Source organism: Mustelus asterias, chromosome 22 (genome assembly GCF_964213995.1).
Source record: "Mustelus asterias chromosome 22, sMusAst1.hap1.1, whole genome shotgun sequence".
NCBI classification, from domain to species: Eukaryota; Metazoa; Chordata; class Chondrichthyes; order Carcharhiniformes; family Triakidae; genus Mustelus; species Mustelus asterias.
In genome coordinates, this window is record NC_135822.1 from 3876748 (window position 1) to 3892061 (window position 15314).

At 40.9% G+C, this 15314-nt stretch overlaps 1 protein-coding gene across 1 annotated transcript in view; it reads right to left on the reverse strand.

The window, feature by feature from the left end:
- The window catches only part of mib2 (MIB E3 ubiquitin protein ligase 2), a 173406-nt gene that overhangs the window by 151457 nt on the left and 6635 nt on the right, over nucleotides 1-15314 (reverse strand). Inside the window, exon 2 of the mRNA XM_078238623.1 lies at nucleotides 10613-10942. Within this exon, the coding sequence (XP_078094749.1) occupies nucleotides 10613-10835 (223 nt within the window). The 5' untranslated portion in view covers nucleotides 10836-10942. The remainder of the gene's footprint in view (nucleotides 1-10612; nucleotides 10943-15314) is intronic.

A 15314-nucleotide genomic window follows, 5' to 3' on the forward strand; every position in this document is an offset into this window, starting at 1 on the left:
CAGATATATCATCTCCACTGGCCAGAGCTTTGTCTTAGAAATGTAAAGGATCTTTGTGCATTTCCTTGGAATTGGATTTCTGCTGTCATAAGGGGGCATTAGCACCTCTTTAGAGATAATGAAATTCTTGCTGTTTTTGGAAGGCTAGAAAGTCCTTTTGAGTCGTAGCCAGTCAGGCTTTAGTCAGTGTTAAAGCCTTTGTCTGTTTTTAAAAAAATAATAATCTTATAAAATAACCAGGATGACTTCATGTTTTCTGGGCATGACAATACATTCTTTAGTAGTACAACGGTAGATGAAATATTCTACAAACCCCTATCAACCTTTTCTGTTAAGTTCCCTTCCAATGCCTAAAACAGTGATTAGGATTATTCAACTTTGAAGTATATTCCTTGTGAGTCACTGTTTGCCAATTCCTGCAAATCTGTGCCAGGCCCGTAGAGTATATATTTATTTTTCAAAGTTGTGTTTACCTTTTATGATTTAATACACTTTTCCATCTAAATGTCAGCTACAACTTTGACCAAGAAACACTTGTGCTGTTCTTCAGAATATGCTATCGGCTCACGTGTGCACACAAACAGGATGGGCTCCTACTTGTGTAATAGAATCAAATAATGTACTCTTGGAAAATAGCCAAACTGGAAATGCACGAGCAGATGCAGTGAATTAGCGTATGTGGGTCAGTGCCTTGCACAGTGCCGAGAAGAGCATGCGTGAGCCTTTATCACTTCCCAAAAACAAATGCTGAACCATGCATTAGAGTTACTGTATTGAAAAATCTTGATTTAAATATTAATTAAACATCACATGCATACATGCACACAAGCTCTGATAAATAGTTAACAGGAACTCTTCAAAAGTCAGGCCCCATTACCAGGAATTACAACATTCACTCTCCACATCGCAGTTATTGGGATTTATTAATTTGATTCCTCATTTACATTTTAATTAAGCTGTAAATTGCCTGAATTATTCAAAAGTACATCACAGAGCTCAGGTACGGCCTCAGCCACATTTACCAACCTGAGCTAAATACTTAAGTGACTATCTTTGATTTTAAATAATGGAAAACAGTTTGCTTATCAAAAGGTGAGTGTTGCCAACTTTCCAGTGTTTCAAAATGCTGGTTGTGAACTGACATGAGGAGTTGGCCATTGTGAGTTGCATGTTCCAATTCTGTACATGTAGATGAAGAGGTCTGTAGCCTCAAAAAAAAATCTAATGGAACAACAGTGCATTTATGATTACTAGTAAGAACATTTGTTACTGTCAGACTGAATCCAGGATTCTGGAAATTAATATATGCTCCATTTCATCATCATCGGGCATCTGTAATAGAGATCTCGTGAAAATCAGTCATTCAGCCGATCTCATCTTATGAAGCTCTGTCAGTGACACAATGGAAGATTAACCATAATGTGACTGGCTCACAAGCATGGCAAAATAGCAAGGAATCACAGAACCATACAGTGCAGAAGCGGCCCTTCAGCTCATCGAGTCTGCACCGCGCTTGAGAAATACCCAGAACTCCTACCTAATCCCATCTACCAGCATCCTGGTGAATCTCCTCTGCACCCCCTCCAGTGCAATCACATCCTTCCGATAACGTGGTGACCAGAACTGCACACAGTGCTCCAGCTGTGGCCTCACCAAACTTCTGCACAACTCCAACATGACTTCCCTGTTTTTGTCATGCCGTTCATTGAATACTTCCTTGGCAAATTACTCCTTCCAAAGTATATCCCTCACACTTTTCAGGATGAAATTCCATCTGCCATTTACCTGCCCATTTGACCATTCTGTCTATATCCTCTTGTAATCCAAGACACTCAGCCTCACTGTTAACCAACCGGCCAATCTTTGTGCCATGTTATTAAAGGTTTAGATAAATTCGATAAATAAAAGCTGTTTCCATTAGCTGATGGTACAAGGACTTGGGAACACAGATTCTGGGCAAGAGGTGCAGGATGGTGTGTAAGTAAGAGCGTTTTTATGCAGCGAGTGGTAATGATTTGGAATTCATTGCCCATGAAGGTGGTGATGGAGACAATGAACGCAAAAGGAAATCAGATGGGCACTTGGAAATAAAGTTACAAGCTAAGGGTTATAGAGCAGAGAATGGGACTGATTCGCTGCTCTATGGAGAGTATCAATTGGTACTCCTATGTCACCAGACTTTAACACTGAGTCATCAAATCTCCGATTATTTTTTATTGAAAGATTGTATGTCATACTAAACCAGTCATTTTTCAAATCATAACTCCTACCTTTCTCCAGAATTAATCCTAAAACTCATTAAACTATTTAACTCTCACTTGGAATCCTTTCAATTTCATTCCACATTATAAACCCGAGTTGGCTTCACAGCATATCTCAGAACTCGGAAATCCTGTCCCTCCCTCTTTGACACTCAATCCATTTTTATCAGAAGAATTGCTCTGAGACTTTACCATATCATCCAATTTTCCATTAAGTACTTACCCAAATCCCTCTTGAATTTGCTGGTACAATCAGCCTCCACAGGCAATCCATTCCATTAAAACGTAATTCAATCTAATTGATCCTTTCAACCTTCCTCGGAAGTTTAAACCCCCTATCAATTTCCCATCAGGATTGCTTTAGAGAAATCCTCCCATCCACGTTTTGAACATTCTTTCCATGGCAGGATTTTATTTTCCTGGAAGTCTCCAGTATTACCCTACAGAGGAGAAACCCGAACAAATGGGTAAATCTGTAAAATCCTCTTGATTCTATTGAAGAGAATTGTGTGACATTACGAATGTCGTATCGGCCACACACACTGGATAACACTCTCACCTGAGTCGGAAGGTTGTGAGCTCAGGGTCCATTCCAGGGAGTTGAACACAAAAATCTAGGCAACCTTCTAATACTGCGGGCACTGCCTGAGGTGGTGCCTTTTGGGCGAGGTGTGATGAGACTTCTGCCCTCTCAGGTGGCTGGTACTTCCAGGTATGATGGGAGCTTGCAATGTACAAAATTAGCTACTGTATTTCTACAACTTCAAAATGTACGTTTCTGGTTGTAAAGGCACTTTGGAACATCGAGGTTATGAAAGGTACCACATAAATTCAAATCTTCCTTTACAAAGACCTCGCAATGATCATTTGCCAACTTGCTTACATTTTTTCCCTCAAAGCTCTGCAATGTCCTGAAATATGAGCATTAAAAAAAAATACTGCACAAGGATACTCAGAGTAGGATGTGACTGCAAGGATCAAAATATCCAGTCAATTTCCAGCTTCAGAAATCCTAACCATCCCAGAAACCTGGACAGTATAACCCAGTCCAGCAGGTTTTATTCATTCGCTTCGCTTTCTGTAGTGAACCAAATAGTTGTTTCTTGAAATGTTTTCTGGGACATTTTGCTTCTTGCATCAGTGTTGCCTGTTTGTGCTTTGGGACTGCTGGTTACTTCAAAGGTAGAGGTGAGTCAATGTTTCACTCCAAGCAGCCACTCCTCCAACTCTGGCAATCTTGGTTCTATTTTAGATCTGTTCTGAGCAACAATGGGCCGAATGGCCTCTTGCTGCACTGTAGGGATTCTATGATTCTATCTACACATCGATTAATGCCTCTTTTCTTAAGGTTCACTCATTCTCTCAGAACAAAATGGCAGCATAAAGGTTACACAGCTTCAGGTGAACTTCTGCCCACAAACCAGGATATCCCACCATCAGTGATGCTCACCATGTTCCACTTTGCTTCTCTGTTGCTTGAATCAAGATTCAAACTATACAGTTGGCTTCACCAGGGAACACGCATCAAACGGTCTTCCATGGATTGATGTGACTCATCAGTAAATTGCACATTCTACCTTTTCTCTTTCTTTGCTTCTTTCCCCCATCTTCATTTTTTAAAAACTTTCACAGCCACACTTCTTAATTTTCTCTTCAACATCTTTATTCTCTCTTCTCTTTCCCTCCTGCAATTCCATCCTAGTCTCATTTTGCATTCTTAAAGTTGGTTCGATATCGTTCTTGTGCCGTTGGGTCTCAGGGCATAAATCTACATCCAGAAGAAAATGTAACCTCAGCACACTCAATGACACGACACAGGCACACACGGCAATTCAATGGAAATGACATTACGCATCAATACTTTGTGCACTCTGTAAGCTGTCATATCTAGTCTGTGTATGTACACTATAAAACCATTAGATATAGGAGCAGAATTAGGCCCACCGAGTCTGCTCTGCCATTCAATCATGGCTGATATGATTCTCATTCCCATTCTCCTGCCTTCTCTCCGTAACACTTGATCTCCTTATTGATCAAGAACCTATCTATCTCTATCTTAAAGACACTCAATGACCTGGCCTCCACAGCCCTCTATACCGGGATCCGTTCACAGCAAGTTTACATGGAAACCTGCTGCTTTATTCAAATGTAAATACAGGATGCTGGCATAGGTCCTGCAATACAAATCACCCTTAAATCACTACTTTCTAAAAGAAATACAAGATCCAATTCTCTCACCATGTGACTCTGATGAGAAAAATTGAAAGTCTGCACCACAAGGATGATCTAGTGGTGATAACAATGCAGCAATGAAGATGGTCAAGTCTCAACAGGAGAGCAATCGATTTGCCAGTAGCATAAAATAGTCTTGATAATTCCAAAACAACAAGCAGAATAATTAGCTCCACCGGTGAATGTGAGTGGAGGTGATGTTCGCAGCCATGGCAATCTGCTTGCAAACAATATATCTCAGTAACAAATGGATGGATTTAATACAACTTGGTACACAAATAAGATATGGGCCCAAGGAAGAACTGATTAGTTTCTGGAGAAGGTGCAGATTTGGAATCTGGAATTTTTTTAAGGATTCGTTAACATTGGGAAATGGAGCAAATGGACCTTTTTTTGAGAATGTTGTGGGTTGTTTTATTTAGAATGTTATTGATTGTTTTAAAACGGTATGGATTGTCTCAGCTGATATAATGTAATTTCTTGCAGCTCTCAAAACAGGAGCAGAATTTTCAGAGCCGATTGTTGGATGTGGATTGGCCTAAACGCTCCTCACAAAAATAATAATTTTTTCAGCTCATAGTTAGAGCATCAGCCAGGCAGGGTAGCGCCTCAAGGAAGAGCCTCATTATTGCAATAACATTAAGTTAACACAGCGAAGCAAGGTATGTCAGTTATTGAGTGCCCCTTTCACATGTTTATTATGCAGACTGGTAGGTAGGACAGCTGAGGAACAGTGGAGGATTTTTAAGGAGATCCTTTTCAGTACTCAGCAACAATATATTCCGGTGATAAAGAAGGACTGTAAGAAAAGGGATAACCAGCCGTGGATAACGAAGGGAATTAAGGAGAGTATTAAATTAAAGACCAATGCGTACAGAGTGGCCAAAAATAGTGGAGAATCGGAAGATTGGGAAAACTTTAAGAAACAACAAAGAACGACTAAGAAAGCGATAAAGAAAGGAAAGATATGTTATGAAGCAAGGCTAGCTCTAAATATAAAAAATGATAGTAAAAGCTTTTACAAATATATAAAAAGGAATAGAGTGGCAAGAGTGAATGTTGGACCCTTGGAGGACGAGGGGGGGATTTAATAGTGGGAAATGAGGAAATGGCTGAAACTTTAAATAAGTTTTTTGTGTCGGTCTTCACGGTGGAAGGCACAAATAGTTTACTGAATATTAACGATAGAGGGTTGGTAGGAGGAGAGGTACTCAATACAATTAATGTTACCAGGGAGGCAGTGCTTGGTAGACTAACGGGACTGAAGGTGGACAAGTCCCTGGGCCTGGATGGAATGCATCCCAGGGTACTGAAAGAAATGTCAGAGGTAATAGCGGATGCGTTAGTGGTTATTTATCAAAATTCGTTGGATTCTGGGGTAGTGCTGGCGGATTGGAAAACGGCTAATGTTACGCCGCTGTTTAAAAAAGGAAATAGGCAAAAGGCGGGTAACTACAGGCCGGTTAGCTTAATGTCTAGTTGGGAAAATGCTGGAATCCATCATTAGAGAAGAAATAGCAGGCCATCCGGATAAGAATGGTTCGATTAAGCAGACGCAGCATGGATTCATGAGGGGAAAGTCGTGCTTGACGAACTTGTTGGATTTTTATGAAGACGTGACTAGTGCGGTTGACGGAGGGGAACCGGTGCTTGCAGTGTTTTTGGATTTCCAAAGGGCATTTGATAAGGTGCCTCACAAAAGGTTGCTGAAGAAGATTGGGTCACACGGAATTGGGGGTAGGGTGTTAGCGTGGATTGGGGATTGGCTATCCGACAGGAAGCAGAGTCTCGGAATAAATGGGTGCTTTTCTGGTTGGCAGATGGTAACTAGTGGCGTGCCGCAGGGATCGGTACTGGGGCCTCAACTATTTACCATTTATATAGACGATCTGGAGGAGGGGACTGAGTGTAGGGTAACAAAGTTTGCAGACGACACAAAGATAAGTGGAAAAGTGAATCATGTGGAGGGCGTAGAAGGTCTGCAGAGAGATTTGGACAGGCTAAGTGAGTGGGCGAGGATCTGGCAAATGGAGTACAACGTTGACAAATGCGAGGTTAGTCACTTTGGAGGAAATAATAGCAAATTGGATTATCTAAATGGAAAAAAATTACAACATGCTACTGTGCAAAGGGACCTGGGGGTCCTTGTGCATGAGACGCAAAAACCCAGTCTGCAGGTGCAACAGGTGATCAAGAAGGCAAATGGGATGTTGGCCTATATCGCAAGGGGGATAGAATATAAAAGCAGAGATGTCTTGCTGCATCTGTACAGTGCATTGGTGAGGCCGCAGCTAGAATACTGTGTGCAGTATTGGTCCCCTTATTTGCGGAAGGATATATTGGCCTTGGAGGGAGTGCAGAGAAGGTTCACCAGGTTGATACCAGAGATGAGGGGTGTTGATTATGAGGAGAGACTGAGCAGATTGGGTTTGTACTCGTTGGAATTTAGAAGGTTGAGGGGGGATCTTATAGAGACCTATAAGATAATGAAGGGGCTGGATAGGGTAGAGGTGGAGAGATTCTTTCCACTTAGAAAGGAAGCTAGAACTAGAGGGCACAGCCTCAAAATAAAGGGGGGTCAGTTTAGGACAGAGTCGAGGAGGAACTTCTTTTCTCAGAGGGTGGTGAATCTCTGGAATTCTCTGCCCACTGAAGTGGTGGAGGCTACCTCGTTGAATATGTTTAAATCACGGATAGATGGATTCCTGACCGGTAAAGGAATTAGGGATTATAGGGATCAGGCGGGTAAGTGGAATTGATCCACTTCAGATGGGCCATGATCTTATTGAATGGCGGGGCAGGCTCGAGGGACTAGATGGCCTACTCCTGCTCCTATTTCTTATGTTCTTATCTGCAAATTTCAGGGGGCAGTCCTGTCCTATTTCTTTTGACAGTAAGAAAACAAAAAGTACCCAAAGAGCTCCCCGTTTTACTCTTCAATACATTGGTCCATCACGAAAGCACTGTTATCTCTCCCAGTGCTGGGAGATGCATAAAGGCCAAGATCACAACCACTGCCATAGAGGATTCTATGGTGAGAGGGGGCAATATTGCAGCATTGCCCGCTACTGATCAGACAAATGAGAACAATTATCAATGGGGTGAATGGCTCTTCAGTAGCTGTGTGTGAAGGGCCGTAGTAGATCTTGCAAAGCACTATTTCATCATTCGAATAGATTTCTAACCTATCTAGAATAATTACAAGCTTTTGTCTTTTCAGCATTAAAAGGAATCAGCACGGATTCAGTTCAGACAAAAAATGTTCAAGGGAACTGAACAATTCCGTTAGCTTTTCTGACCTTTCAGATGACTTGTACAAATTGTTAACAAGGTGAAGTGAACTTTAATTCTGCAATTTTCAGAAAGCTTAGAACTCTATAAACACTCCTTGGCTGCAAGGTGACAGATACATTACTTCATATTTTGTGCCCATCAATGCGAGGGATTCTCTTCCCAGGTTTCACTTCTGTTCACAGCATCTCTTGCATAAAGAGAATTTACAATAAACGTACTCTAATTCACCAAGTTGCCAGGTTCAGATCATTTCTGTTGAACAATTAAAACTGTTTTATCTGGAAATTTATGCTATACCTGAAAAGTGCTATTGTATTACACACTGATTCGCCTGATGATCAACATTTTAACAGCAGCCTCTGCACGTGACAGATCAATAGAATAACTATGATCCCAACATTTTGGTGAGACCAACATCAAAGTCTTATTGAATACAGCATTACCTATCCATGAAAAATCCCTAAAATAAACTGGATGAGATTGCTTCATTCACTATTTGATACAGCATGTTGGAGAAGGCACCAAGATTAATTGAGATTAGCTAATATTAATTTGATATGTTAGATACAGAGATAAAACTTTGAATTTCATAGAAACCCCACAGTGAAACCCCACAGTGAAGAAAGAAGCCATCTGGCCCATCGAGTCTGCACCGTCCACAATCCCACCCAGGCCCTACCCCCATATCCCTACACATTTACCCACTAATCCCTCTAACCTACGCATCTCAGGACACTAAGGGGCAATTTTAGCATGGCCAATCAGCCTAACCCGCACATCTTTAGACTGTGGGAGGAAACCGGAGCACCTGGAGGAAACCCACGCAGACACGAGGAGAATGCGCAAACTCCACACAGACAGTGACCCAAGCCGGGAATCGAACCCAGGTCCGTGGAGCTGTGAAGCGGCAGTGCTAACCACTGTGCTACCGTGCCGCCCCTAACCACTGTGCTACCGTGACTGTTCTCTTCTTGAAACAGTCCTAAGTACAACAGCTGAATTTTAACACTTGTTCTTGCTGACAATTCATCTTGTGGTAACAAGGTATTAGCCTCAATAAAAGTGGTGCAGAGGTATGAAACCTTGACAACAAAAGTGAATAAACCGGTTTGTCATGAAATGTATAAAATACTTAGGAACACTCACATATCAGGAATTTAGATAAGAATGCCAGTAAATAATTTTAGCGCGAGGGTCCTGGACCCAAACCCCAAGGTATATTATGCAGCCAGACTAGACCCCAACCAGTTTTCTATTTTGGCATAAACGTGAGGAAAAGATACTACTGGAGCGAAGTAAGTCTACTGACAAATGAGGGATCTTTTATCAAAACAAGCACAATTTAAATATAACAAAATGAGACTGCTTAACTTTTACCAGCTGAACAATAATTTAAAAAAGGAAACAATTCCAATTTCTAATTTATCACTATTTCAGTTCCAAATATTAAAAGTCCTCAATATTAAAGACTCAAATGCCACTTTAAATACAGTTAGCAAACCCAAGCATACTTGCTATAAATTGTTTACAGTCTTGAAGCTTTCAGAGCAGCTTGCAGACTTCTGTCTCTAAACAACCACAGCCAGAAACTGAACAGAAATTGGTTTCTCCCTGCTACATGTGTAGCTCCTCCCATTAACCACAGAATCACATGACCCTGCATATCTGATCAAAAACCCCAGCTTCCATTTCTTTAATTTTTAAAAAAAGGGGGATCTTTTCTTTTGTAAACAAGAGTCCATTAGCCCTCTCCTACGTAATCACTACATAGCTAAAATGAGTAATTATCCTGCTTTCCCAGCATCTGAGATGCATTCCTTCTGGACATACCAACTGCCTGCAAAAAAAAAAGCTGAATCTTAAAACCATCCCCTTAAACATAAAATATATCAATAGCACAGTACCATCACATTTTAAACTATAGAATTTTTAATTCTTTTACAGGATGTGGGCATCAGTGCCAAGACTAGCATATGGTGCCCATCCACTTATACCCTTGAACTGAGCTATTCCAGAACGGTAATTAAGTGTCAGCCACATTGCTGTGGAATCATGTGTGGGCCAGACAAAGTTAAAGACAGCAGGTTTCTTTCCCTATAGAGCATTAGTGAACCAGATGTATTTTTATGACAATCAAATACAATTGTCATGGTCACCATTACTAAAACTAAGTTAATATTCCCAGATTTTATTAACAGAATTTAAATTCCATCAGCTGTTGTGGTAGGATTTGAACCCCTGTTCCCAGAACATTAACCTGACTCACTGGATGACTGAACCAATGACATTACCACTACTCCGTCATCCTCGTACACCCTTGAAAATATTAACAGTTTAACACAACTAATATGTTTGATTGCCTGTCTTTTTGTAGATGGTTATTACACAGGTGATGATTGAATGTGTTTGAAACATGGCAAACCATGTAATATCAACAAGAGATAAAGCTATGTAATTCCAGATTTTCATTCTCTATTCATTGGAAACAAACATTTATTAATCAGTCACTTAAAAAAACTCTAATGAAAGAAAGATCATAACTTATTTTACAGGCTCTGAAGATGTGCATTTTCATAAGTACAAAATTTGTTTAATCCCTTTTATTGGCAATTTGACAGGACATCTCATTACGTAGAGCTGGTCAACACTTTGTCTCTCACATCCCACAATAAATGCACTTCCTTAAGCTGATTCACTAATTTCTGCTATTCTCAGACGTGGGAATGGAATGATATTAGAGAGGAAAGGGGACAAGAAAGACAGAGGGCTGAATATTAAGTCAAAGAGAAGTTGACGACCGAACACGTGAAGAACTGCTAACTTACCAATCTGTGCGTTGTCATAGAGAAGCAGATCATAAGCTCCCTGGTAACCCGTTCGATAGTTTGTTCTGGTGCCACAGTCCCACTGCACCACCACAGTTTTATCTGGTGTTGTAGTGCTGCCTTGGCGGCCAATCTCAACCACTGTACCGACATGTCCTTCCCCATCATCCTGGTTCCCCCATTTCCAGTCCATGCCACGTACGATACGCATTCCCACTTCCATGGTTGCAAGTTGGTGATTGGTGATTTTTCAGTCCGTCAGAACAATAAATGCAATGCCGTCTGTAATGACAAAAGATGCCTCAAAGAAACCCCGGGCTCCTAGAACACCTGAGAAAAAAAGAAACAAAGCCATCAATTAAACATTCTTCAATCCAGAATGAATGTATTGTGTTCTAAATATAAACTCTTAGCTGCAAACTGTAAATCACAACAATTTACAGAGCGTCTATTGAACTGCATAGGATTTACGTATAACTCTGCATACATACTAGATTTTCAAAGAAAATACAATATTAGAAACTGCTTTTCATCATTCTCCAAAGCTTGACAGATCCACGAATCCTCTGCGAATTGGATGGGAATAATGAAGGAACTGCTTCACAAACACAATTTCAATCATTGCTGTAAGACTATAAAAAGTAAAATGCCTGCTCGAACCTACAATGCTGTTTTTTTTAATGAAAGAAAAAGGTCAAGCCAGCTCAAAGGGGCCCTCTGGATATGACTGTGGTGCACTTATTCTAACTTTTTAATCCAAATTGCAAATATTAGAATGTGTTATGCAGTGGAACCACCATTATTCACCAAAATACAAGGATCCTGTTTGATGATCAGTGGAAATTGAGATCAAAGGTTGCCCATTGATTTTCTTAATATTTATTGCAGCAACACTCCGGACAAAGCAATAAAAGTAGAAAGGTAATATATTGTTGTTTTATTTACCCAAAAAGGTCTGTGCAAACCAGAAAACCTATAATTAAGGCAATGTTGTCACTCAACACTGGTGCTGTGAGCATTCAGCCACATTGCAGGGCATGTAATAGAGATTCCACTACTGTCAATTCAGAGCAAAGGTCTTTGCAACTTCAATAATTTAACTCAGCAGCTATGGGGCAAAATGCAAGTAGCCATCACTCTCACTCACACAGCAAGCTTCTAATCTCTAAGAGCTATCCAGAGAACCTTTGCATTCACTCCTTTTAAATCAGCAGCTGAATCCACAGGGTATCGCCAGCAGTCCGTCACAGAACAATATTGACAGAGGTATGGAAAGAGCTCGTCAGCCATCCTCAAAGAACTTTATAGCCAAAGAAGTACAAGGAAGTGTACTCACTGTTGTAGGGTAGGAAATCTGACAGCCAATTGTGCACAGAAAATGCTCACCAACAGCAATGTGATAATAACCACAATCTGTATTTACAATGTCGATTGCAAGGGGATGATTTGGCAATTACCAGGCAAGAGAAAAATGTTGCTGAAAATATATGAAATTAAATTGCAACTACCAACTTCATGAGATACCCCAATGAAAACTAAACCTCATCTCAATTTGCATTTCATTAGAATTTCCAACTCCAATTTTTCATTTTCATTAGTACATCAAACAACTCCTGATCACAGTATGAAAAGGAGTTACTGGAACAGCAAGAACTAGAGTAAAGTGCGTTAGCTATGATGCAGAAACAAATAAGGTACCCCAACTAATTCAATAACACAAAGCAAACCTTATGAACCCTTAATTTAGGCCACATCCCTTACTTTGCCATTCATTTTCTTAATATCTTCGCGTTTGAGTGACTTACCCAAGAAGCTCCAAAGATGTATTGCCAATTCCCTTCTACTCAAAACAAGACTTCAGCATTTCCATTTCGAGAATGCATAGACTGTCATAACAGCCATGGTTGATGCTGTCTATTTTTCCCCCACTCACTGTAGGCAGTTAAACCCATGGACAAGTGCTTCACAGCAATATCTGCCAAGCCATGCTCACATCAATAAATTGCATTCTGCACAAAAGTCAGCAATGGAAATCATATTCCCTCAAGCATGCAAAAGACAAATGACGCACTTAAGGAGAGACTTTTATGGCATTAATCCTCATTAGCTGAATGTAGAGTCAGGAGAAATATAAATGTTGCACCCAAGCCCACATTAAAACAGTGAAACTGTTGCTCATGACCACAGGTGTTCCTCCTTTGAATTCCTTGCTTAGGGCCCACAGGTAAAATCCAAATATAATTACACACATCGCTTTGCAAACATTTCATAAGCGAAGTATAGACCGTCATGTCTCAAGCATAGAACACCAATATGAGGAGGCAAATGACAAGAATAAAAACAGAAAATCCAACCGATAAACTGTTGAATCAGCAACGCGAAACATTAACTTCATTTCCCTCACCACATGTCCGGTCTAAGCTGCTGATTATTTACAGCATGTTCTGTTAATTCCAGATTTCCAGATGTGCAGCCTTTTGTTTTTGACCAACATTAAACTTGGTTTACATTGGGTTTTGACAATTGTGTCGAGTTGAGTATAGAAGTTGGGAAGTTACGTTGCCCTTGTACAGGACGTCGGTGAGGCCGCACCTGGAGTAGTGTTCCGTTTTGGTCACCTCGCTATAGAAAAAATGTTATTAAACTGGAGAGAGTGCAGAAGAGACTTACAAGGATGTTGCCAGGACTCAAGGGACTGAGTTATAGGGAGAGATTGGACAGGCTAGGACTTTTTTCTTTGGAGCGTAGGAGACAGAGGGGTGATCTTGCAGAGGTTTATAAGAGGCATGGATAGGGTGAATGCACTCAGTCTTTTTCCTATGGTTGGGGAAGAGCGGAAAGAATTAATGGGAACCTGAGGAGCATCTTTTTTACACAGAGGGTGGTGCGTGTGTGGAATGAGGGGCTGGAGGAAGTGGTTGAGGCAGGGACATTGACGTTTAAAAGGCATTTGGACAGATATATGGATAGGAGAGGTTGAGGGATATGGGTCAATGCAGGCAAATGGGGTTCGCTTAGATGGGCATTGTGGTCAGCATGGACCAGTTTGGACCAAAGGGCCTGTTTCTGTGCCATTGATTCTGTACTCAATGCTGGAGCGCTGAATCATGCCCAAGTGAGGGAAAGAGTCAGGGAAGAAATTCTCCCTCACACAGTGCACCCATTAGCCAATACAGAGGCAGTAAAGACAGAGAAATAATCAATAATCCTACCATCTGACTGAATAGAATGCATGGATGTGGAATAACAAGAAAATGGAGCCAAAAGTGTAATTATCACTTCAAATAAACCTGTGGAAAAGTCTAGGAACCAAATAAATGAAAGAAAACTAATAAAAAGCAAAGCAATTCTGACATAGCCAAAATTGTGTGCCAATATTTAAACACAGAGGCCTTAATCAGAGCACAGACAAAGAAAATCTTACATCTCTAGCATATTTGCACAGTGAAGGCCAGTTGCTGTCTGCATCACTGAGTCCTATTGCCAGCAACCTAATTATATCCTTAACATTGCAAAATATCCCAATGAGACAAGAATTGGTAGCTAGTTTACTTCAAATGACCAAAGGCAGCAAAGAATAAAAACAGAAAATGCAGGAAAAACCAGCAGCATCTGTGGAGAGAGAAACAGAGTTAACATCGAGTCCAACATGGAAGAAGTTCTGAAGAGGCTTTTTCCAGGACTTTTGTTTTTATTTCAAATCTACAGCATCTGCAGCATTTTGTTTTTATTTTAGGCCAGGATCAAAGTGACGGCTTTAGAGGTCGCAGGGATGGGACAAGATTAAGGTGTTTCAAATGACAATTCTAGCTCACAAGCAGCATGATGGCGGAACCAATGGAGTGAAGTTGCAAAGCGGTCCACTAATACAGAACAGAAATAACTTCAGTCTTGAGGGAAGGCAACACTTTAAACTTCATCAACAGCACAATGTTAATCTTGCTTCTATGCATATGGAATACTTACTACACTACGGACCAGGAACCGTGCAACACACGTCCCACAATATCTATAGAATAAAATTACGTGCTAACTGGCAGAATTTATTGTCTGTTTCTCATTCGCACAATCATTCACATCAGAGCGCAAAATTGTCACTTCCCAATATTTAACTGACAAATTAGTGATAAAACACATTAATGATACTGTGGCGAGAGATTCAGAATTGTTATTTATGATAAGCTTGTGATTGGTGCAGCACGGCATAAAGGGCCCATACAGCGCCAGGAAACCAGGTTCAATTCTGGCCTCAGGTCACTGTCTGTGTGGAGTTCGCACGTTCTCCCCATGTCTGCGTGGGTTTCCTCCGGGTGCTCCGGTTTCCTCCCGCAGTCCAAAGATGTGTTGGTTAGGTTGATTGGACATGCTAAATTGTCCCTTAGTGTCAGGGGGTTTAAACACGTGGGGGTTCCAGGGATAGAGCCTGGGTAGGATTATGGTCATTAAAGGATTCAATGGGCTGAATGGCCTCCTTCTGCACTGTTTGGAATGAGCTGCTGGAGGAAGTGGTTGAGGCAGGGACATTGACAACATTTAAAAGGCATTTGGACAGATATATGGATAGGAAAGGTTTAGAGGGATATGGGTCAAGTGCAGGCAAATGGGGTTAGCTTAGATGGGTATTTTGGTCGGCGTGGACCAGTTTGGGCCAAAGGGCCTGCCTCCGTGCCATTGATTCTGTACTCCAATTCTAAACGATAGA